The sequence below is a fragment of the Ambystoma mexicanum genome, chromosome 11 (assembly GCF_040938575.1).
Source record: "Ambystoma mexicanum isolate Mex_15411 chromosome 11, UKY_AmexF1_1, whole genome shotgun sequence".
In the NCBI taxonomy this organism is placed as follows: Eukaryota; Metazoa; Chordata; class Amphibia; order Caudata; family Ambystomatidae; genus Ambystoma; species Ambystoma mexicanum.
In genome coordinates, this window is record NC_090934.1 from 1,382,574,580 (window position 1) to 1,382,601,160 (window position 26,581).

The 26,581-nt window shown below is 43.6% G+C and overlaps 1 protein-coding gene across 1 annotated transcript in view; it reads right to left on the minus strand.

The window, feature by feature from the left end:
- Nucleotides 1-26,581, minus strand: part of HOMER2 (homer scaffold protein 2) — a 303,905-nt gene that overhangs the window by 52,218 nt on the left and 225,106 nt on the right. Inside the window, exons 5-6 of the mRNA XM_069624981.1 lie at nucleotides 11,890-12,029; nucleotides 9,256-9,412 (exon numbers count right to left, since the gene is read on the minus strand). Of these exons, the coding sequence (XP_069481082.1) occupies nucleotides 9,256-9,412; nucleotides 11,890-12,029 (297 nt within the window). The remainder of the gene's footprint in view (nucleotides 1-9,255; nucleotides 9,413-11,889; nucleotides 12,030-26,581) is intronic.

The following is a 26,581-nucleotide window of genomic DNA, read 5'->3' on the forward strand; positions in this document are numbered from 1 at the left end:
AAAAACACGTTCCTTTAACTTCTGATTCCGTCCATGACATTCCACCAAATTTGGCAGGAAACTGTTTGGAGGAGATCTGAACACTTGCGGCCAATTTAGAGAAGAATCAACGTTTTCAGATGTTTTGCATAGCGATTCTCACGGCCTCAAAAATCCCACTTACAGGCTGCACGCCATACTGTCCGACTTCAATTTTCTAGATTTTTGGCCCGCACCCACCTTGAAATTGTGTATTCTGGTAATACTATGGCTACAAGCAGACCCCATAATAAAAACAGTTGTAGCCATTTGGAGGTAAACCGGCCGTATATGTATTGCGCATTTTAAGCAAAACCTGACAGCGACCCCTGCGGATTACTCCATCTTAATAGAAAGTGAATGGACCATGTCTTCGGCACCTCCTTCCTACCCACCAGCTGAGCAGAAGTTGGCCTACTCGCTACCTGGAAGTGATAAGTCAAATGTCAAAGCGGACAGTCCAATAACCAAGCCTAAGATCTGCCTTTCTCCCTGATGGGCCAGCCAACCATCCACGCCTGCTGGCTGGTCTATTGGATGGGAGACGACTACTCAGACACAGCCTGGGAAGCACAGAGTAGTTCATATAGCAAGATCATAAGATCTCCATATGGCATTGTCAAGGTCCTGGTCAACACCCCTGTGGCGTTGGTGAACTACTGGCAAAAAGCTCCCCCTCTAGTAGATCAGAGAAAAGGCACATGTGAATACCTCCTAATCAATCATGAATAAACACAACCATCCCTTCATCTGAAAATGTACACCATCGGGAGAAAAACATATATAGCACAAACTACACAAAAACGCAAAGACCATAAGGCATTGCTATTCAGTCTTGTGCAGCAAAAAGAAATGAAAATCTATAAGAACACAGAACACAAAGTGTAGCCGCCGTACAGGCACAGAATGGTCAGAGAGACCAAATGAAATTAAAAATATTTAGAAAAATGAAAAACATGCTGCAAAATGTCAAAAACACAGACACGCCCCCACACACACCACCCAATTGCTGATGCGCAGTAAGGCTGGAGGAACATAAGAGTATGCCACATGTGAGAAACCAAACGGGTGTCTCACTGCTCAGTCCCGTGGGAGCGGTCTTCCAGGTTGCCAGGACACGGCCATCGCTCATTGGATCCAGTTCCTGGGGGTGAACCAGTGCGGCAGGATCACTTGGATGAGGTATCCTGGGGAGTGGGAGTGAAGCACCCGGAGGAGAGATGCGGTATCCCCATCCCCATTTTCCTGTAGAACAACCTCATTCCATGTACTCTCTAGGAACTCCCCCCACCCCTTCCCCACTTTTCTTACACACACACACTGCTGCACGGACAAAGTGCTTCAGGGAAAGACAGACTCACACACATCCAGTCCGTTTGACATGTCCCAACATCAGGGTCAGGCAGAGTAAGGCACTTAATCTGAATGACTCGCACCTCAATCCTGTTACTTGGGAAAAGGGTGGAGCATGAGCAAGACCGGTAGAACGGAAGGGCAGGAAATCCCGGAAAAATGACGCAGCCATGGAAGCGGAGCAGATGGGACCAGGAGGCGAATGAAAGGCTATGGTCCAACCAGCTGCGGGGTGAAGGTCACTGCAGAATCCCAAAGGGGCAACTCGCCGATACTGCACAAGGTCACTTTGGTACATCCTTTATGTGCTGTGTGAGGACTTAAAAGGAGGCTAGCCGTGCTGGGCCAAAAGTCTTGACTACACACAGGCCTTGATAAATGGTTTTGGTTGCTGCCGGTGAGTGAAATGGGAGACCGGCTTGTGTTAATAAATGAAAAGGACATTAACGTTTGAAGTGATTGTTGAGTTGTCAAGAAACCGCGAATGAAAGAACCTTGTAGCAAGAATGAAGACTGGCGTGTGAGAGAAGCTGCAAAAAGAAACAGAGAAAGGAAGCAAATAGTCAAAGTCAAGGGCACAAGCCCCCCTTTTACAGTCGAAAGTCTTTGACAAAAAGGGTGAAATGAAGTATAAAGCTATCAAAAGGAATTTTTAGCCCGGTGATGCTACCTAAGAACTGCAGATACCAGAAGGCCTTGGGAGAGTAGGCCGGTACAAACCTTTGAAATGTATCCAGTATTGAGGGTTGCACATAGGATGGCAGCCATTAGAAAGATAATCCTGGTTGTAGAAGGTAACACACTTTTTACAATATAACAGTGATCCGGCGAGACGCGATCGCCTATCTGAAGTCTCTGTATTGAACTGGCAAGTACTTAGAAATGAAAGCGTGAAAGATTGCAAAGTACCAGGTGTAATGCTAGCGGTTTGAAGATTCACGCCGATCGAGCAAAGCCAGAATTGCCTACAGAGGAAGGTCTGAGCCCGGAGGAGGGGGACCTGAGTGAATCAGTGAAAGTGAACCAAATATTTGTTTAAAAAGACATTAAGAGCTCCCGAGTGTTATAAGCTCATAGAACTGGTAAAGTTCACTGAACTGTTATTTAAAGGCTACAGTGAACCTGACGGAGAGATGCCAATTGAAAGCAAAGGAAAGTGAATCCGCCATTTTGATGAAGTGACTGAACAGTGGTGTAAAGACGAAGGTGAACCCAACGAAGGCGCATCATGAGAAAGCCGGGGAGGAGGGAAATCCTGCATGGTGAGAGCTTGGGAAAAGACTTGAGGCCAAGCCAAAGACATTGATTTCAGGGATCCTGCCTTTTTTGAAGAAACTGCTTCCTGATGCCTATAGACCCCAGGGGTGCTCACCGTCATGCCACTGTTCCGCCTTGACCCATGATGCAACGTGGGGAAGGAAGTACATTAGTTCTGCAGCCCTGAACTACCGAAACCCTTTTGGACATTTCAGTTTGCACTACACTCTTGTTAGACATATTGTCCCCCACCCTTTTGTTATATAGAGTAAGGATTTAGCAATAGGTTTATTAGACTAGGCCATTTGGTTCCAACGCAACATCACAAGGACAGCGTTTTCTTTACTTGGATGGTCGTAGCTTGCTCTCATCGTCAATTTAGGTTTAGATTAGGCATTTTTCTCACTCATATACTGTTCAATAAACACCCTTGATTGTCCTCCTTGTGACCGTCATACTTCGGACGACCATGCCTTCCTTACACATGCAACACCAAAAACACTGCAGTAACCAACACCCAGACCTGATCATTCAGCAGGGCCGACGGTTCTATATACCACACATAGAAACAACTTGCGAAAGATCGTTGAAAGACATACGCAAAAACTGAAAACATTGCGAATTCAAACAATTCGGATCAGAAATCGCATACAAATCATGTACAACCCCTATTTAAAATAAAAACATTTAAAAAAACAGTAGGGCCATATATATTTTTAAAATCAGTTACTTATAGCTATTAAAAGTTAGACTACATATGTTGGGAATGCCTACCATAACTATTAAACACTGAACACAAAAAATAAAACCATCATTGTTGCCTCAAAATAAGTCTAAAGTAAGATGAGGACATATCTTTACAACAAACACCAAGATACATAGGAAACATACAACACAGTCTGATGAACACAACAACCTTAATATACACATTCAGTTAAAACAAGCCCAAAAGATACACCCATCCTTACACAGAACGAACATTGTCCTTATATTTATCACAACATAACTAATATTCAAAAGGCTAAGTACAACTCAGGGTGCACACAAACAGCAATATTCAAACACATACTATTAAAACATTAAGAATCGCAAATGCCAAACAATGTTTATTTTTACTTTAGGTTTTCATGCTTTTAAAAAGCTTTAAACAAATTAATGTTAGCATTCCCTAAGTTGTAAACTAACTTTTAATAGTTCGAAACCTTTTTTAAAAAAAAAAAAAAAAAAAAATCATGCAGACCCAGAAAGTTGATTTTAGCAATGCCATGCGAACCTTTGTCCAGGGCAGTGGGTGGGATGTGTGTTTGAACACCATCAGTAAAAGGTAGAATAAACGTCAGGAACAGCTTTGCTCCAAAGCCCTGGTATTGAAAAGGTTATCCAATCCCTTGCTCAAATGGGGTTCGTCAACAGCATTTCAGTCTTATGTTTGTATGGGCCATAAGGACAGCTCAGGGGAAATGTGCTTGTTTGGAAGGCAAGACGATGCTGAGCAGCATGGGTACGATCCCGGGTCACGCACTTCGAGGCTGTACCCAATTTCTTTTTTTTTTTATATTGAACATCCCCTTGGAAATCTTGCTGGTAGACAGACAGTAACCACCTTTCCTTCGTGTTTGAGCAGTTGTATCATTATGGTTCATTGGCCGCTTTTGTATTGCAGTGATGAGTCTTCACTTCGGAGGAGTGCTCTACTCGGGAAGGTTGTGTGATGTAGGTGGGCCCTTCGCCAAATGATCAAGGAACCAATAGCAACTTTGCATTGGATAGATTCTGACAATTAGGCGTCCTTGAGGGAGTTGGTGACTAGAGCTTGTGTTAGAGGTTCGGGTAATGGACCCCTCAGATTTTTGGAAGCTCCTCCGAATATGGACAGGCTGGTTAGAAGACCACATCCAGGCTTGAGTTATTTAGGCCGCTTGACACCAACCCCCTTCCACTAATGAATTAAAATAAGGTTCATTCTAAAAAGCACACACATGGATCCAGGTGTTCAGTTCACTGTGCACAATGAGTGACTTCTTTTCAGAGCCATTTACCTGATAGTTTAGTTTGGTTGCCACTTGGCTGGTGGTGGTGTGCTCTATTGAGCGCGATGCCATAGGTAAATTGTCCAGCTGCAGACATCTCCCAGTTACTCTGCGGTATGCTTTGGAAGTGCAGGCATGTATTTGGGTTTAATACAGCCCTTAAACCAATGTCCCCGATCCGTTGAGTCCGAGCATCGTATCATATTTGGAACAAGAGTGACTCTCAGGTTTCATGTGGCCCTCCCCGCTTTCCCATGCAGGTTATCGGCGTGACCGTGCTCATCATCATAGTACACTTCACGCATTCCATCTTCATACGTCGCGCGGGGTTGCAGTTGCAGGACTTGAATAATGTAAACAAAGAATTTGCGCAACAAAGCCATCATAGACCAAGTATTAAGGAAAGGGGTTTGAAAGTGCATCAAGACTTACTTGAGCATTAGCTTTGCACTGGCATCTAGACCACAATATTTGCAGAAAGTGTGTGGCTCAACACTTGTGTCTGGGGAACAGATTTCAGAAATGAATACATTCGGATAAGAGATTTGGTGACTCAGGTCCACTGGAAGAGATTAATTTTCAGAAGTGGCAGATTCAAAGAGCCAACATGTAGGTTCCAGAGTAAAAGATAATGTTGCAATCGTCATTGAATGATCTCAGTCCAGCCTTGCATGCCTTGGACAAGGAACATGCATCCAATCCCCCACCCACCCCTATCCCGAAGAGCCCTCATCCTTTCCACACCATAATGTTTTGGATTTGGTTTTGGATGGGTACTAGACTCAGGGAATGTTGAGGGTGTCCGAGTCTCTCAATGTTTCTACTGAGTCTACGTTTGCAGAAACACATGCAGTTATTAAAGCAATTGTGAATGATTTGCTTGAGGTTTCTGAGTTTGTATAGGAGAGTGAGGAAGGTACACCAAACTAGTCATCCAGTAAACAAAGTCCTAGAATTCATGTGAACAGGACCACTACAGTGAATCGAGAGTTGTCTAATTCACATAGTGGATAATTGAGACTGGGGGATGGTCCTCTAGGAGCTACATACATTAGCCATTGAGGATGCAACCCATAAGCAGTGAAGTGCTTTTTCTAGTGGTACATAAGGGTATCATAGAATGTCAAAAAGGAGTAAAGATCCACTGAGCAATGGCCAGATTATCAGTAAGTGATCTTCATCACTCCGAGTCCAAGCATTCATCGTCACAGTATTTGACATCGGAGTAACGACTGGGACGAGGACGACAGACAAGACGGCAGTGGCAGGGCTAAGGGAGATCTTCCTCAATGGGTTGCCTTTGCAACAATGAATCCTGCCAATTATACTAATGTGAGATATAGCGCACCATCGGTACCACTTTAGCAGCCATTGCAGACGATGGACTGGAGTCAATCTTCTAAAATGATGCGTCACAGCACCATAAAACAGCTGCATGCAAATGAAGAATTGTGTCTTGAGAATCAGACAGTAGTAGTTGAGAGACAGGAGTCGTAGTAAGTATAATGTGCCAGGCACAAGCCCCAGAGGCCCTTGGCCACTCTCTCGGCGGACATAAAAAATGGGCTTCTAGCCAAACCTTGAGGAATAGCGCATAATTTAGCCTTCATGAAACGTAGAGCCAGACAGTCCCCAGGAGCGATAGGAGACAACAGCAAGAGCAACCTTATTTTGCAGTTACTCTTCCTGTCCCCCATGGAAAGAGTTCCTTGGCCAGATTGCTGGTTCTAAATGCGGTATCATACCCGTTGGAAGAAAGCCATCCAGGTTCTTTCGCGGTACCTTCCCATCAAAGATAGGTTGCACCAGAAATTAAATGCTCTACTGAAGGCGCAGATTAAAAAAAGGACCAAATGGGTGTCATACGTGGCTTTGTGTAAATCAATGTACATGAATTTAACATGTTTTGGGCAGATCTGCAGATAATGTGAGAATGAATTTTCAGTGCATCCAGTACCGGTTAGAGGATGGGGAGGGCTGAGAGGAGAGGACCACTGCAGGTAATCGCTTCAGTAAGCAGATCGAAGAATTCTGACCAAGCCAAAAATAAAATAACAGCTCATGTTTCCATATTGCCTTGATGCTGGATTCCTTCCAACTCTAAGTGCTGTAAAAGAGTATTACTCAATTATTTGCAACAAGGAACCTCATAACAAAAACAAAAACCAGACAGAAGCATCTGTAGTCAAACTATATAGAGATTGGAAAGAAATGCTTTTTGTAAGGACGCAGAATCCATTTCCCATTTAAAAAGTTTACATTTGTGCCACACAAATTGGATTTAAACAAACAAATTAAAAAGGGGAGACCAACAGTTGAAGATCACCAAAATAACTGTGGTGGGATCTTAACGGCTCTTATGGTATGGAACCCTTGACCTAAATCTAGTTACCTGGCATGGTCTCCGCTACAAAGATTAAGCCAATACCATTTTAAAGATGTGGAGACTCCTATCCTATCCCATCCCATGGGATCCATTGCTATTGGCAATAGGCTAGTAGACCCCTAGCGGATGTCATCCTCTATTTTGTGGTGTACAATTGCATCTGAAGGTCTTTCAAACGATTCTAAATTCTTCAGATTTTAGCATTTAACAGACAGTACTTTGGTGTTGTCCTTATATCCGAAGGTGGTTCTTTCCAATACCCCCATTGTTCTTTCCCATCATCCCAGTGTGCCTGGTTGGCAAAAATTGCATTTGGTCGTCTTGTTTGGTTTTAATTTCTTGTTTGGTTTTAATTTCTTTCAAGACAGTGCGACACATCTGTGGATGTCGTCCCTTCTCCCCTAAGTAGATGTCGTCCCTTCTCCCCCATGGGGTCAGGGGTGGTACGTCCACAGTACAATAGTACCCCTTCGCGGGTGCATCGGGGAGGATCACATGTGAGAGGAAGCCCCTTATGGAATTAGGCACAGCCATCCCCTGAGAATACAGTATACCTCAGCTTTCAAGAAGATGCCGAGTCTGGGACTAAAGGATATTTAAAAAAAAGAAAGGAAATCACAAAAGGAGGAGACGAGTTACTAAAGTTGAATAGGAAGGAACTAGTCCCTTATCATTTAAGTAATACCTTGGGGAAAAGGAGAATTTTAGTTGTTTTGATCACTAAAGACATTGGGAACTTTTCTGTTGGCAAGAACTGTCTATCCCACTTTAGGTTCTGAAAACAACATCCTAGCACATTAGATTTGAGTTACTAGTGTTAGGGTCAGAAGCAGAGTTTTTGGACAAGACATTGACTGACTGTTTGACATCCTGATCTTTTCCTTAGATTTCTTTGAGACAGGGAACCCCCTCTTAGCTTTAGGGACAGAGGCCGTTTGACTAGTTAAATAAAAGTGTATAACCAAAACCTTTGCACCTTTGTGTCCACCATTACTTCTGCACCCGTACAATAGGCTTAAAGTATTCAAGTTCTAAAGTCTTCATTAGGACCCGCTCGAAGAAATCCTAAGCCCAGCGGACATCAATCCCTTCATTTAAAAGTCCATTTGGAATCTATTTTGTTCGACAATTCTAAAAGTATTAGCCTTGTAAGTGCACAGATGGACGTATTTCGTGCACAAGAAAAGCTAAGGAAACACTTAAAAATCGATAGTGTGCCAGGTGTGAGCCTACTTTGAAAACCCGACCATCAAAACTTGAGCCATACTGGCCCAAAGGCTCCTCACCACAAGCAGCGCGATTACGAATCAGGGGCATTTTTTTCTGAGATCTGTATGGGGTGAATCCAACCTCCCACCAGTATTTGCAATCCCTTTCGGGACCTCTTGCAGCAGATTTTGCACAGGTTCCTCATCCAGACACTTCTGCTTTGAGCAGTCCGACATGTCAAAGCAACAGCTGGATAGACTAGTGTTACGTGCGGATCTACATGGCTCACACCGTCATCAGAAAGTGTAAACATGACATGAGGTGCCTCAATGCGAGTCTGGCGGTAACTCTGCCGGTGCTACCAGCGGGTTGCTGCCCGATTTGGAATAATTTACTGGTGCCCGACTTCCCAGTGCCACGAGGTGCAGACCTGTAGTATGCCGGTCCAGAAACAACCGTTGTTTCCGGGCAGCCATACTTATACTAAGGCCCAAGGTTTTTGATTCAATTTATCTGTACGACAGCCGGGCTGTAAAGGCCTTCAACCTCGCTCCACTAGTACTATTGACCGGCGTCACAGTTGGGAGGACGTAAAGCGCGCGCTGGCTCATCGTCAGTGCTGCAGCCTTATTACACCTGGTTGTTGGACCCAGCTCAGAGTTGGTGGTCAGTTGGCCTTGAAGAACAGATGGCAGTCAGCAATGCAGGAACCAGACCCAATGGAAGCCTACGTTACAACAAAGCAGACACACGCACAAAAAAGGAACACAAAGTTTTGTTAGCATCATACGCACTCCAGAGACGAGTGCCCAGTGCGCAAACAGCTACCACCTCAGCAAAGCCGAGAACATCTAGAAGACGATACTCCAGAGACATCGGACACTAGCCTAAAACCATAATAAAACCAAATGGAAATGACAGCCGTCTATTCAAATAAAATAAGCGCATTGAGATTTGGAATTGGGTTTTTCTAGGCTAATCGCAAAGTATTGGAATACGCACCTTATTCCTGAGTTGATCATTTTCTTCTTCACAGGTTAGAAATTGCTTTTTCCACTGCTCCGCACTGGCGGAAGATTCCTGAAGTGCCGTGGATAGCCTCGCATTGCTGTCCCTCAAGGTTTGCAGCTCGGTTTCCCATTTCTTTACATTGGAGGAGCTGCAAATAAATAAATAAATAAATAAATGAATAAATAAATAAATAAAATAGAACCTTGCTTGGAGTTTACACATAGTCCAGTTAAGCACGTTCTAAACATAACCACACATCTAGGCCCCAAATCATGAAACCGGGTCGGCACAGTATGCGACTGATCAATTGCCCTTCGCCTTCACCAGCTCTCGTGGCTCACAGAGGGGGCGGGGCGAGTGTCTGGTGGAAGACCGATACTGTGAGTGCCCCATCACCCGAGCATATTCAAGTCCCAGGGAGGCCCCAGACGGCAACGCTGGTCCCAAACCACTGCATGGGTGGACGGCTGACCCTCCCTCCCCCTGCAGAGTGCATTTCAAGAGACCGGGCTTAAAGATACGGATCGAAACACTCCTGCTTTGGCTGAGGGTTTCTATTTGGAATAGGAAAGGGCTCTGAAAAGATCTTCCCTGGCATCACGTCAGATCATAACAGGGGACGGCCTGTGAGAAACATGCATGCATTCAGAAATGCACGCGCCACACCCTAATGTAGATTTTGCATGACACAATTCGCTTTTGTACTGTGCCATCACCACTGTCTGGTTGGTTCTATGTTCTTTGATTGCCGGAATTGTAAACGCCTGCAATTTAAACGTGTACGTAATTACGAAAATGTACATAGAATGTTTTTTTGGGGGGGGGGTTCACCCCCCAAACCACCCCTCCCCACCTATTTGTACCCGCTCAGCACCCCCCCCCAACCCCTTATCTGCCCCCCCCCAAACATTTTGATGTAAATTTTCGTAATTATGTACACGTTTAAATTGCAGGTGGTTACATTTCCGGTGATGAAAGGACGCCGTACCGTCTGGTTTGACATCAAACCACCAAGAACAGATTCAGATCCTGTTGGAAGAGCCCCACAGCCTGGTCCAACTATTGGAACCCTAGAGACTAGTTAAGCCCCCCCGCACCCCCCCCTCCCAAAGGACCTATCCTTCTTGACAACATCCTTCTTGACAGTCTAATAATGCTGAAAACATGCCCAGCTAGGGGTATTGTGCCCGCCACCAAGTGTAGACGGACTAAGGACTGTGGTTGGGGGAAAGGAGAGCAGAAGGGGAGAGGCTTGGAGAAATGGGAAGAGCGTAAAAACGCATACAACAATTTTGACAAGGCACAAGAGGGTTGGGGGTGTGGCGGTGGCAATGTTGCGATGCCAGTGGGGCATGTGTTAACTTTTGTAAGGGAGCAGAGTGCCGATCACGAAAGATGGGAATAAAACCAGGCTGCAATACAGAGCCTCATCTACTACCTTAATTGCTCAGCATATTATGAGATGGACTCGAGATGTTAAGTGTGTCATTGAAGTGTGTGATGAAATGATTACTGCCCCCATTGGAATACAAGGATGAGTCATGGCTAAACCGCCTACCCAGCCCCCACCCCTCTACAAAACAATGATCCCAATTATAAAAATAAAAAATAAATAATCACAGATAAGAGTTGTACCTCCTTCGCCTTTACTGGAAATATGGGGAGGCTATAATCCAACACGGTGTTAACGCAGCACAGCAGTGACCCAAACAGCAATAGTACAATAGTCCAAAATAAAGGTTCTATAAAAATATATATACTTTAAATCACACCAACAGGGAATAAAAATAGTGTTGTGGTAGAAAATACTAACGAATATACCACCTTTGTAAAGGAAAACCGAGAAATCTAAAGTGTAATGATGAAAGCACTCTGAATGCTTGGCAGGGAGGAAAAGGCAAAATACATCACTTGAATGTTGTCAAGGAGGATAGGACGTGGGGGTGAGGGGGGCTGAACCGGTCTCAAGGGTCCCAATAGATGGTCCAAGAGGCAGGGGCCTTCCAACAGTATCTCATCTGTTCTTGGTAGTTTGATGTCAAACTGGGCTTCTCAACCTTCTGCGAGCAGGTTGAACCAGGTTCACATGCAGCGAGGTGCAGTGATCCAGAAAGAGCAGACGTAGTCAGTTCTGATGTAGGTAATTGAGTGCAAAAGGATCGTTTCAGCATTGGAGCCGAGGTTGTAATGGTGCAGAGATTGCAATATGTTGACCACCATTATTACGGTCAGGTACGCAGACCGGTCAAGTCTAAAGTTAGTGTTTATTTGTATTGAAGGAGGTTGTGGACAAGGGGAAGGGATTTATCTAGAGTGTTTCATAAATAAAAATAAGTGTCATCGTTGTTGCAGGAATCAAGAACTGCTTTGGTGTTTACATGCATCATAGACCCTTTAAAGTTACATTTTAGGCCTCCAAAAATCTAGAAAACTATGGAGCCCTGAAAAAGGTGTTTAAATGCATTGTGCATCCTAGACCTCCTAAGTCTCCTGTTACCATTCACAGACCGGAAGGCATAAGGGATTACTTCTGCACTCATCATTACCAGGTCCCCCAAGAGACAAACCACAGGTCAGTGAGCACTGCATGGTAGACAGTCTCAATAATGCATTTCATTCAAGTACCTTTGTGCGAGTGCCACTTTCAGAGTTTCATTCTCGCACTTCAGCTCGCCATCTATAGGGCCACCTTGAGAAACCTTTTCGTCATCGGTTCCGTTCACGCTTGATGCCTGAGTTGAAGAAGGGGTATCACGGCCAGATTCCTGCAGAAGAAACCACAAACAGACGTTAGCTGGCACTGGGCCTGGGTAAAATGCATGTTAGACACAATATTTTCAGAGGGCTGTGAAGCAAGTATTACACTCGAGTGGCGCAAGGATGATCCACAATGCCTTTCACCACACGTGGCATGCAGTAGTGAAATAGGATGCATCTTGGATGCAATGTTATTGCCCTAATAGGGCAAAGCAAGGCAACGTTCAATTGCAAAAGTTTTACCAACCCTTGGACTCCATCAGAAGAAAATTCGAAAAAGGCAGGTGTGCATTTAAACCATAAAGTGCAAATTTGTGTAGTTGCAAATTCAAAAGTTGTCAAACATAGGCTTGCTTTCCACAAAAAGACGCATGCAAGCCCCTTGCGTGAACACCTACAACTTTTTTAAAAAATTTTAAATTGAATTTAGCTGAGAAAACTTTTAAAAAAAATTCAAACAATTCAATTACATTTCCAAATTTACAACTTAACAAGGAATGTTTACAACAAAAAGTATGGAGCACTCAAAACAGAAACAAGAAAGAAAAAAGAAAAACAAAATATGACAAAGTTTACTATCGTGAGATAAAAAATAACATGGAAATAATCTAAAACAGAATGAGCATATAAACATACGAGGCATAAAATTCACGTTATAATTGATACACACTTTATGTAAAACTAACAGATTATTCGAGAACATGTAGATGTTTCAAGGTGTTCCTATTAGGAACTATCAGGATAATAAGATTGGCAGAGGTTATTCAAGCAATCCACAATATTTAACATATGAGGAAAACATTAGCACATGAAAACCTCCTACAAATCACTGTATATCAAGGAAACCCTACACCACCAGAGAGTCACTCCCAACACTTAAGTTTAAAGCATTCATGAAATTATGAGTTGCTACTCGAATGCTCGTAACTTTGGATGACAAGATAGTTGGCCATCTATTTTCCGGAAACATCAGACCAAAATACGTCATGCGTTTCCAGAAAAATGTAGCTCTTAAATCCATTAAAGCTGGGCATTCCACTATTACATGTTTTAGAGTTTCTGTGATAGAAATATCCACACAATATCGACAAAAGTTCTTTTGCATTAATAAAATTCCTTCTTGCAAAACATCTTATGTCAGATACAGTTTAAATCGTAGACGCAAGATTGATGACCTCAACACCCCAACAAGCAATACACTTCCCACGGCCCCCAAATGTAGACATGCTCATCCTTGGTCCCACCTATCCGCTCCTTGGATCCCCTCAGGATGGTAAATATTGAGCTCACAAAGATCAACGTTGCCCTGATTTTACATTTTCGGTGGGCACCAAAAAGGTCAGAACATTGGTCTTCGAAGGTGATGGTCCAGGGCACCGCACCATGCCTTTTGGGGGGGGGGGGGGGGGGGGTACGGGCAACTGCTTACATCTCTGGACACTAAATGCTTCGCTATTTTATATAAGTTATAAGCCGTTTTAAAAATGTTGCAGAACTTTTAAGTTATACATTGTAAATTCCAGCATTTCCCAAGAACATACTAAGGAGTTACAATAATTGTATGGAAATGTGCAACATGTACATGGTGTCACAAACCGAGGTGAATCCTTTTGAAACGGGATGTGTTTTAAAGCACATTGAAACAGTGGCATTGGCTGAAAATACCATCCGCACAGCCCATCGAGTTGTTAAAATGGTCCATGTTGACCTTGAAAACTGGTCAAAACTGTCTGGCCCTCCAGGAATTGTCCTATTAGTCATTCTGCCCATGAATGGCGAACATACTTGGTGGCACCAATGGAAGGGGGTTTGCAGGAAATTGTATGCCTAAAGTAAAATACACTTTTGGCAAGCTCCTTGGATCCACTTGTGATGAATTCCCAATGCAAATTCCTTCTAGAGTTTGGGATACAAAGAGCTGTGTAGGGCTGCTAGAGGTCAATATCTCTCCAGTGGAAGTCCAAGATTCCATCAGTACTTTCTAATAATATTGGGTTGCTTTAATGTTTTAATGTCACACTCTATATATTAAAAAACAGTAAGGGGGGGGGCTGGGAATCTCTCTGCCGGACATTAGTCCTGGTTGCGAGAGCCTTACCCAGGTTCTTTACCTCACTATCTTTCACAGAGGAGAAATATCCCAATCATATCAGTCTTTGTCCTGCCCAGGGGCAGTCCAGCTCCGAAATGCTAGGCAATTCTCCCCTAAACAAGAGTACCAACAGCAACCCTGGACACGTGTTTTTGTCTGGTTGGACTTAATCAGTAGGGTGGAGCTGTGCCTCTCTAAGAATAGTGAGGAAGGTGGACCACATCTGGATTCCCCTAGTAATGTAGGGTGTGACCCAAAGTTACTTAAATATGCAAAAAACAAGGGGCAGGGGGTCCTGGGAGTCTCTGCCAGACATTCGTTCTGGTTGCGAGAGCCTTACCCAGATTCTTTAGCTCGCCATCTTTCACAGAGTAGACCTACCCCAATCATATCAGTCTTTGTCCTGCCCAGGGGCAGTCCAGCACCAAAATGCTAGGCAATTCTCCTCTGAACAAGAGTACCAACAGCAACCCCAGGCACGTGTTTGACTGCCCCTGGGCAGGACAAAGACTGATATGTTTGGGATATTTCTCCTCTGTGAAAGATGGTAAGCTAAAGAATCTGGGTAAGGCTCCCGCAACCAGGACTAATATCTGGCAGAGAGACTCCCAGGATCCCCCTTGTTTTTTGCACACTCTATATATTATCCAAGTCATTTCCTAAAAAGGTAAGAGCTTCAATCACTAGCAATGTCTTAAGGTTAGAGCCCTTCATTCTACTTGTAGCAGGAAAATAATCCAGACTTGATGCATTCTTTATAATAAAATGACCCAACCGATTACTCAAGTAAATCACAACTTTTTGTTCAATCGTTTTTTTATTAGTGAGTTCATGACAAATGGGTTTTACATGAAGAAACACCTCATATTTTAAATTATTTGTGATAACAGTGAAAAAAACAACAATTGACAATGTGTCCGTCTACTCGTTACATCCTTACATGAATGAATTCATGCATTTAGATGTAATACTTTGTCTAAAAAGTTTATACTTGCACATAGACGTTTCGAAATTCTCTCCTAATAAAAAGAATCACCAGCACTCATCCAAGGATAACGTATTTACATCACACACGTGTACTTTCAAGTGAAGTGTTCTCTCTTGCATTAAAGCTGGACCAGATGTTATCAGAGGTTTAGCTGATCCCATAGTATTCGCATGTTTGCAGAAACGGCATACATTGCCATGCAGTCATCCTGTTTTCGAGTGTACAATGGTTCCTTTGTAGGATATAAATGTAATCTTAATCTCAGAAACTGGTTGCTCTGAAAACGACTTGGACACTTTGCACGATATTTTGGTATTCTGTTTACTGAGCAGGGTTCAAAAGCCAAATCTAGCAACAATTTGTGTTGTGCTCTAAGGTGCCGAGTCTTGATCCAATCTGGTGCGCTAAACATTTGTTTAACTGCACCTGTATTAGTGATTAAGGGTCCTAATGATGTATTTAAGGATTGGAAATGGGCCAGGCATTTGTCGCACCACCCATATGCTAAAGTTAGCAACACTTTCTGGTTGTAGAATGTGAGAAGTGGGATCATGGTGAATTTCCCATATTTGGAATGCAAGATTGCGCCCTGGAATGATGGCATTTTCACTTTTGATTGTTAGTCTAGCATCCAAGGTCGCTCGGTCATGCTTTATCGGATGCCCAGATATCAGACTGCATCTATTTGCTCTACATATTCACTTCACAGCTTCCATTTAGGTGATGTGTGGTCTTACCTGCTAGATTGTCTGAGGCTTATTTTGGATTTCTTGATGTTATCACTAGATCATTGTTACGCATGTACTCTTGCAGATGATTTACCTTCCGTTGCAGCCCAATTTGTGTCTGGTCAAGAAGGAGCAGATCGGTGTAAATAATTAATGCGATTAATCTTGGGCTGATAATCTTACCGGATTTAGAGTTGCCGGCAGATCCACCAAATATAAATTGAACAGAGCGGATGCTAGTGGGCATCCCTGTTTGGCCCCTCTCTCCGTCTTGATCTCTTTGGAGAGTTCTCCTTGGTTATGGAGTCGGATATGTATGGTCTTTTTTGTATGGAGACCCTCAATTGCTTGCAGCGGGTCAGCTGGGCTGTTCCAAGAACGAAGTTTGGCCCATAATTGTGTTCTACTCACACTGACAAACGCCTGCTGCAAGTCAATGAATGCCAAGTATAGGTTGGACTTTGGTTTTAATAGCTTGGAGTTTCAATGCATTCAAGAGAAAGAGATTGAGTTCCGTGCCAACCCCTTTGTGAACCCTGTTTGTCTGTGGTCTGAGGTTTACCTTGTTAGCCCAAGCTATACGTAGTTTTTGAAGTAATGATGCAAAAAGTTCACCAATCACGTCTAGTAGGGCTATTGGTTTAGAATTCGCTGGTTCTGATTGATCTCCCCTATTAAAAATTGGGACTGTGATAGCTGTGGTCCACGAAAGGGGTATGTCACGACCAGCCATGATTGGAGTGAATAATATCGAAATGAACGCCGCCCAGTGTCTGGTGCAGATTTTATCATGCAATTTGTTTATCCATCGGGACCTGCAGCATGCGATTGCTTCAATTTCATAATTGCTTCTCTGATTTCATCTTTGTCAGCGTCAAACCTCCATGAATTGCTGATTCTTCTTGTTGGCCTGCTGATACTGCAGTTTGGATGTGCAAAAACGTTGGTATAATGATTACACCATTGCGTTTCTTTGACTGCTTAAAAGGGCTTGTTGTTCTACAGTTACCTGGTTGATCAGCAACCAGGCATCTCTTGAACTTGGTTTGCATATTGCCTCCGATAAAGATGGATTGTTGATTTTCTTCAATAGTTTGAGCTCAGGTCTGAGTAATTTTCGCTGCCCAACCACTGCTGAGGTATACTGGCGTTTAGGCTTTGAGTATGTGTCTTTAAACCTTGTCTTCAACAACTCAGAGGCGAATAGTACAGACCAGGGTTCCAGTCTCAAGAAGTTACACATATTTAGATCTGATCGACTGTCTCTCTTTGCGCAATTCTTAACCGATTTCTACCTTGGTTTATTATTAATGTGCCCAACCGGTGCACTGTTCAGTTTTTACTTATTGTTGTCCAGGTAAGCATCTAAGATGCATGATCACTGTTTTACATTGGCATGATAGTTAATCATTCAATGCTTTGTAGAAAATAGCAGGAGCTCCAGACACTCTATTGTTGAAGAGACGGATTGTCGTCTCCAGGTTTGTTTCCCCGCAATGTCTCCAAAGGTCTGCCCAGTGAGCATATAGCAGTTTCTTTGAGTTCGTTCTTGCATCCAAATTTGCCGTCATTTTTCTATTGTCCTGCTTGACATTGAGAATAAATGTATGGGCTTACCATCTGTACCTGGTCACACTCTGAAGGAATGTGTGTGTGTATGTATGTGTGGAGATTAGGACAGGATTCCAATATAAATGTATCACTACTCTGTGTGATTGGGAGCTTTCATCAGATTTTTCGTGTTGTAGAATGGTCAACTGGAAAAAGGGATTTGGATTTGCCGTTTTGACAATTGTCACTCCGTAACTATGTTTTTATCATGTTTTCTGGCTTGCATATGGTCTTCCTCATTGACCCTTTAATGCCGGATTTAAGAAAAATGCATAACCATGTTGCGATGGTAGAGTACTCAGCCACGTCTCTTGTAGACAAATGATGTCATAGCTCTTTAAGTTTACCGATGGCTTATTGAGCAAATGTTTAAATCCTCTGGTGTTCCAGGATAATAGTCCTCAATGGTTCTTGGTTAGTAATCCACTTGGCAAATTCTATTTTGAAACTACCAACGCCCTGGTTAACCATGACCAGTTTGAATTTCCTTTCAACTTTTCAGGGTTTTCTTCATCTTCCGTCACTTGACTTTGAGCAGTATTGTTGGTGAAGGTGACTTTTAGGAGCCCTAATTGTGATTGTTTTTTTTTGGCATCTCTCCTCTTGGTAGTTTATTAGAGATTTTTTGCAAGACCATATTGAATTGCTCCTTCCATTATGGTAAGAACTGGTGGTCTCAGATGTACAGCCTCCAAGATTGTAGCCAAACGGTAAAAGTGTCGCTTTAGCATCTAGCATGGTATCTTTCATTAGCTGAGACTTAACGTGTAGATGACCCCCATCTCTTCTTGATTCTGTCACGTACGCTGCAATCGCAATGTCATCTAAATCGATTATTCTAAGTGAGGGTACTGAATGCAGCAATTGCATAACATTTATTCTATTTAAATTGACTTCGTTTCTTGGCATCAGTATATTTTCAAGATGTATTTTGCCCAGGCTTGCACTCCTGTCGTCATATTGTCACTCAGTTTGTATCTTCTCTCGTATGAGTTTTGGGTAAAAGGATCTTCATTGTTAAATTTGTCACTATTTACTTTGGATGCTTTTGTCGTTTCCTGCTTGATATGCAACTGCTGACATTTCTGTGACAATATTAGGAATGTCAGTGAGATGGTCATTTGAACTTGTGCGTCACGCTGGATGATATGTTCACATTGTGTCAAAACCGATTGGTTGTCAAAATGTAATGCGGGCAAAGACCATGGTCCTTTCTGCATTACTCGAGGAGGCTCTTGCAATTCATCACCAGAGTCCTTGTTTTCTTCTAGATAAATTAAATCCTCCAATGGATCTTGATCACCTGAGATGGTAACTTCACAGAGGTCTTGGTTGGCACAATTGCCGTCAATCTCAGATTCTAACAGAGTCCACTGAAACACGACATGTGGCCTTCTCATTTATGATTTTTTCTTGCGACTCTATTCTCCTTCTATTGATGGCTCTTTTATTGGTAAAGTTTTTCAGAGGGGCAGGTTGAGTCGACAGATTCCCAAGTAAGGCTCTTGAGTCATTTGTCTTTGGTTTCAACTCACAAGATTGATGAGAACTGCTCAATGTATCCTATGCCATGTGCGAGACTACCTTATCCATGGTTTCTTTGCATTCAGGGTGTTCTGGTCTTTTTCTATTGGAAATCCAAAACATACTGCGAAGCAAAAACCAGGACTGGAAAAAAGTTGTATGGAAGACGTGGAGCAACATCTGAGGTCTAATGCCTTCACCGATACATACAGATTTAGTCAAAGGTCAGAGGTTTTTTTGACAATACACGAACAGGTATTGACCAAGCCAATGTGTCCGATTCGATTAAATGCTACTTGCTGCGTCATATGGCTAGCTAAAGTCACACGACCTGCATGCACACGAATATGCTCAGATCAGAGCGTAAATTATTGAACAATTTTCAATATGTATAAACACACTGACTAATACGGATGCCCCTCTTCTAATCTATTTATAGAGTAAATCAGCAGATAATTAAAGTGCAGGTTCATGACATAGGACCTTCAAATGAACCGTATTAATTAGCAGTACGCAAAAACAGGGACATCAATGCAGATGAAGTCTCGCCACACAAACTGTTCTGCATGCACATTAAAAGACTTGCCCGGGTACTGTAGACTACATGCAACCTCATTTGCTAGCCTAAACTCCCATTATTGCTTGGGAATGTAAAGCACCCACGTGAACAATGTCCTGCTTCAGAAAAACTACAGAAGGCATGCCCATGTAAAGGCCACAAAGAGAAAGGGCATGCAAAGGCAGGAGGGAAGGAAACGCGAGCTGGCATTAGGGACTCACAACAGAAAGAATGGAGCCAGTAGTGGGGGCAAAACTGGTTTGTTTTAAGCTAGGTTGGTGATGAAGATGGTAGCTTGCTACGTCTGAGCTGTCAAGCGAGGCGTTTCATTGGGTTCTATGTTCTTTCATCGTCAGGCTTTCTAACGCCTGCCTTTTAAACAGAAAAACAATTCGATGAACTTGTTATTTTTTTCAATTTTTTGGGGGTCACTGCCCCCCACCCCCTGTTCCCCACACACCAGTCTCCCCTCCTGCACCTAATTTTTACCATTCCCACCCCCCCTAAAAAATTAGATGAATTTTTTCTTATTATTTCCATGTTTAAAAGGCAGGCGTTAGAAAGCCTGACGATGAAAGAACGTTGTACCGTTTCATTGATACCCTAGTACGGCTAGGAGCAAGAATCTGGAAGATTTCAAATCCTTGAGGGCTACTCTCTTGAATGAAGGCGTGGCTTTGGATGATGGGGCTCTCCTCTGAAAATCCAGAATGCACTCTCCTCCACTTATCACTGAGGCCACAGAGCACATTTCGCAGGATCTCCGTGGGTTGTGCCTGTTGTGAATGATTCTTTTCTATGGTTGACCGGCTATTTCTGTTTCTTTCCTTGCTCTCTGTGCCCAGATGCCAAGTCCTTTCTAGGAACCCCAGGGATGCACTATAGTTAGCATCTCTGTGCTTGCCCGTCCTGACCATGGCATCTCCGTCTCCTTTTCATGAGGAACTACTTTACATTCCTAATCTGTTCTTCGGCATGTGGGATTCGACTTCCCGCAATTCCCTCAGTCCTCAACTCCTATGATCTGAAGGGACCAGGGGAAACGCAGGAGGAAGGGGGAGGGCCTCTCGAGGCTTTGGCTTCCTCAGCGGCGCTCTGTGGCACTTCGGATCCGGTTTATAGTCCCCTGGTTACATCCGGTCTCCTTTGTTAGCTCTGGATCCTGTGGTTGTGTTCTCCATAATTCAGCTTCATTGATTTGTTGGCTCCCAATACCGATTGCTTGCGTTTGGATGCTGCATTCATTCTGTTTTGTACCGCTGCCTGCCTACTTGACCAGACCCTGCGTCATGGGATCTCTGCCACCTGTTGACTAGCATCAAATATCTTGCACCTACCCTTGCCTGGACTACAGTTTGGCCCAAGGTTTCATTGGTCGCTTGCTCCCCCAGTTTGCATATTTTCCAGCCCCTGTTCCACTTCAGTTTGTTTCCATGTCAACATGCAGACCAGGAGAAAAACTGCCAGTCAGAAGACCATATGATTGCTCTTGAATGCATCCAATTTAAGGGGTTTGGTTCATACCCCACTAGCCAGAGCACCACCTCTACCGCCAAGGCAGAGTTGGCCAAAATGCCCACCCAGATTTGTGGCAAGTTTCGGTCAGAGATTAAGGCTGTACTCGATGCAGGGTTCCAGACAGGTTTGGATCTCAGTGTATGGTGTGACAATAAGCTGCCCAACAGGTTACTTTACTATGGACCACTTTAATTCAGCAGGAGTATCTCCTCACTAGAATACACGGAGGACACGTTTACACATTTGCGTGTCCTATGGCGGGTCTGTCTTTACTTTCCTGTGCAGGAAGCCACCATCCTAAAGTGTTGACGGGCCCAGGCAACCGGGCTGCTGGCTCCCTGTGCCAAGCGGGGGGACTTCAACACAATACGTGAATACTTATTCAAATATACGCTGTGTTATGTTCATTGCATTATGGAGCCCTTGCAGACATGTGGGAGCTAGTGTCCGTATGCAAGTTACCATCGGTTTCCAATTCTAGGAAACAAATTCAGGTTAAGACAAACTTGCATGACAAGAAGCTACAAATAGGAACTTTAAAACATTCCAAACAATAACCCATAATTAGTTATTTCTGGTATTTGTTTTCATTTGGTAACTTCACAGATTAAAAAATAAATAAATAAAAACAAAATAAAAATCAGCCTCAGCCCGATTGCTCCTCTGTACGTGTTCACTCCAGTCTATCAGTTCAAAGGTATTAATTAAGTTATTCTGGATTAAAACCATCACATTTACTTTACACTATTGGCATAGGATTTTTTTAAATTTAATATGCTATAATGTATGGCGAGACTCGCCCAACTAAATGGCACAATTCCTGCATGCACTGCTTTGGTGCTGTGGGTTCCTGCTGCCAAGAAAAGGACAATTATATATCGTTTTTGAAAGTCTGATTTCTTGTTTCGTTAGTCTCTGCCCACCATAATTAACTGAACCTTCCTTGTCTAGTAGTGGTGACATGGCATCATAGCCACTACCTACACAGCCAGACTTATCTCCCCGATTAGACAGTGTCTCACACTCGCAAGAGCACTCATCCTCTCAAAATTGGATTACTGTAACATGCTACTCACGGGTACCTGGACAGCTAATCTCGCCAAGCTCCCAACTGCTCCAAAATAAAGCACTACGGTATGACCGATCTCAAATGCTCTGGCCACATCTCCGCCATCAGACGCGACTCACACTGGCGCGAGTTCTCTATACTATGAGGCCCCCTTGTACCTTAACAAGTGCATCAAGCAAACTTGCCACGTGTGTGCACTGCTATCTAGCTCAAGCATGTCGTTGCACCCCCCCGCCCCCCGGGACAAGTCCCAAAGAGCAGGTGGAGTCAGCTTCTGCGTCACGGCTCCCGCACTCGGATGATCGGGATGAGTTCCAACCCTTCTCCACCTTCAATAAGCGAGTTAAGACCTGGCTCTTTGACACATGTTAGTAACAGGCTAGTTCTGGCCCAGGTGTTTTGCTCGCCTTAACCATGTACTGTACTAATGCAGTGATACCTTCGGTGCTGGGCGTTTAAAAAAAATAAAAAATAAATACAAATATGTGATCATGCAGTTTCATATTTACAGGTCCCTTTATGAGAAAAAAAGTCATAGATTAGACTTTGTCCAATCTATTCTTGGCAGCTAATGTTCTCCTTGAGAAGACCGGATATCCAAAGCCAAGCAAATACCGATGTATTTATTACTGGTTTATTGCATTTATGTAACACCCAGACCCTCGGTATAACAGCGTTTGTACAAATTTGGGCGAAGGAGCAGGGAAAAAAACCATCGGGGGATATAGCAGGTGGTGCATCAAGATGGTAACACTGCTGACGGTTGACCTGGTCATATTCTTGGCTCATGCCCAGGGGGCAGCATACAGGCTAGTGAATTATCACACGGCCATGTTTTGATGAGCTTTCTGAAGATTGGAAATGAGGGTGTGTTGTAGTGTTGAGGGTAGTGGGGGAGGGAGCGCTGCCGGCTCGTTTGCATTTGAACGTTGGAGTATGCAGACTGAGAGCAGGGGACGATTACTCCAAAAGGGAGCAGTGGAGCCGAGAATGCTTGCTGGATTTTCTAAAAATGTTCTATGAAAATCTGCATAAAAACCATGCACTCTTGCATCTTCAATGTGCACAGTGGTCTGGAGGCTTTACTACTGTGCCCGGAGCTCACACTATGTGCAGGCATGTGCCATTTCGAATACGCGGTCATCATTCAAAATCAGATATCGACTAGATATGTCAATTGCAGATCAGAAAGGCAAACCATTTTTTCCAAAGGCTCGCTGACAATTTAGAAAAATGCTAAATTGTTTTCAGAAATCTTCTCTTTATGAGGTGATCTACCACCCAAACGCCGCCCCCCTAGACACGGTCCTTTGCCCCGTCGGCTCTATTTGCCCATTTTCTTCTCTCACTTTCTCACATTTTCTTCCCATAGATCATAGACATAGTTGGTATGTAAATTAATTGGAATGGGTGGGGGGGGGGCAAAAATTAGAGTTGTCATCCTTTTGAATTCATGACTTGAAGCAGGTCTAGGAAGAAAGTTATTGAAACTGCAACTAAGTTTCTCACCGAAGTTCCTCACTAGGCTTAATTGCAACACCCTCCCCACCCCCAACTGATCCCATTAGCTGCTTCTGTATCAATCAGAACTGTGAAATGCTTGGAAACAAACACCAAATTTAAGCACTATATAACTACACATTTGCTCTATTAGGGCAGTCTTTGGAGGCAATATAGGTTGATCTCTGCGGCACCACAGAGTTTAAACTGAAACAACTTCAGAAGGTACTCCGCTATATTCCACCTATCTACTTACACTGCAGTTATTGCACCCAAAATCAATTGAAGTCTTGAATACTGCAATTCCACGTTAATTGCTCGGCCCCCTTACCATCTTAACCCGCTACAAGGCCTGCAGAATACTGAAGTACACTTAGCAACAAGGATTCCCTATGGCCAGCCAGTCTCGTCAGCCCATAGAAAACATCACTGCCTCCCGGTCTGGTACGCGTTCAGCTTTAAGCAATCCACTTAATGCACCAGGCTTTTTATAGTCAAGGCTGTCTTTCATCAAGAGAAGATTTCTCCATACTGCCCTTGGCGTGCGTCGCGTTCCTCTGGCTTGTTCCTTCTTCACGTTCCTAGTTACTGGCTGACTTGCTTTGGCAGCCAGGTTTTTTCTCTAGCGGGTAAAAAGCTCTGGAATTCGCTTACAGACTTTTCTGAGGGCCAGCTCAGATTTTAACCTTTTTAAATCCAAACTTAAAACCTATGTTTTCTGTCGATTTCCTGCTTTTCTACCTTTCCTTCATGGTCCTTCTGCATCCTTGTTTGGCTCCATGCCGCCACTGGCAATAGCTGCGCTATACAAATTCTCTAACGAATGAAAGACAGGTATGTCCACCACCACAGTCCATCCATTCTCCTCACCCAACTCACAATCACATTACAAAGTGCAAAGAAATGCATGGAAATCTTCATCTTCCCACCCAGAGGGTGGTAGAAGAATGCAGCCCAGGGGCAGCAGAGAGTGAAAGGGGACGAGGGGCGTTGCTAGGGGGGGGCTAAGGAGGCTAAAGCCCCTGATCTTTTGGTTGTAGCCCCGGATAGAATCTCAGGAGCTACAGCCAAAAGACTAGCTAGCCCCCAGTCCCAACAGTTCGACATCAGCTTAGCCCCAGGTCTTTTCCAGACCTAGCAACTCCCCTGGGGGTGGGTGCAAAGGAACGCGAGTGGCCACCTGGAGGCGAGGGGGGGGGCTCCAATTATGAGACTCCAGAAAAAAATAATCTGGAAATCATGTTGGCAATCTAGGAAACAACCGTTTAGTTTTTAACTTGCTACAAATTTTTGAAAAGAGACAAAGGCCCTTAACAATTTGAAGCAGAAATACAATTTCAAACGGGTGAATGGAGGCCCTGTGCTATCCCTAGAGATTGCGCTAGGTGATCAATTAACCAAGGACCAGCCGACCAAAATGAAGCCAGGTGGGTGTATCATTGAAAAGAGATCTCCTAATAGGAATACGGTGTTCTACCTTTTCAAAGCTATGCTTGCATTTAGAACCTGAACAGAGAGTGTATTATTTAAGTGTGATTTTGTTCTACAACCCTTCTACGTTGTCCCACAGCAGTTATGGATAGTTTATCCAAGCCTGTGGATACTGGTGCTTTTGGTCTGATTTTCCTAATCCGAATGCATAAGAAACCTCAGGGCTGATCTACATCCCTTGCTTCACGCTTATTTTTATTGGTAATTGTCTTTACCCATAGACAACATACTATTTACCGGCTCAAATATGTATGGCATGCCTTGAGGAATCACTGTGTGGTGCGAAACATGAGCCAGCTTGGTTTCATGTACAATAAAAAGGTGTCAAAGAAGAATCCTAGTCTCGTTCAAATCCTAGTCTCGTTGGCGTTAAAGTGTTCATAGTGCACTGGTATTTGCGACTAAACATTGTCACCTCTGAATTTTTTCCTGAACATCTTCAGCTCACGCCTCAAATAGACTACATGGCGTGCAACTGTAGAGAAACACTGCTCTTTGAGTGGTGCAGCGTCCAAAAAACCTCAAAATGACCCTCAGCACGGCACTGTTGAAACTGGCATGGCAATTTTCTTGAGGCAATGAAGGCATGACACTGAAGCATTCTGGGTGCAAATCAAAACGTCCATGGATTTTCTGGGGCAAACTGGAATCTGGCCTCTGCCATTCTTTATGGTACCAATTCATATTCAAGAAGCAGTTTGCAGGTTTGCTGCTTGGACAGCCCATTGGCAGACCCCTGGAATAGTTTAGCAACACGGAAGGTATCGATTGCACTCTGGTTCGGTGTAACGACACTCCGCTATACTTTTGAAGAAACCTGGCATACTCGGACAGCATCCTATGTACAGAAGCATCTTCACTTCGCAAATGCGTTTTATTTTCTTAACAGTAACAGTTAGGTGCACTATATTTCAGGAACATGTTATTTCTGCTGGCCTTGGATTGACGATTGCCATTTTTTCAGTGTGTTAACAGCACTTCTTCATTTAGTGTTTCGATCACACACAAACTTCTCCAATGCCCTCATTGATTTGCTGTAGGGAAATGCTGAAAGGGACTGTAGCAGACGTGGCACCTCGGTATTGGAATATATAATGTTTTGCCCTTCCAAATAGACTACATTTTATAGGGGCTTTTCTTACCCAATCAGTGCATTAAAGTGCACAATTATGGCCCATTAACTTCGATTTTCGTTTGGAGGGGAAATTCTAGGGGTAGCATTTACAAAGTGCTGGTCTACTGCGATGTGTGCATGCCCCACAATTTTGCAATTTAACCAACTGACAAAAGTGGGGAGTAAACATTTTGCATACAAAGGAATAAGGCACAGCGGGTGGAGACAAAGGCCGTAATCGGTTTGGAAGGAATCACAATTCTCAAACTTTGTAATTATCAAAGTATCGAGCAGTGATGTACTATAATCTTGGGCCTCCAAGGTGGCCAGGTGAACATCAAGACTAGTGGACCTTCATAAAAGCCT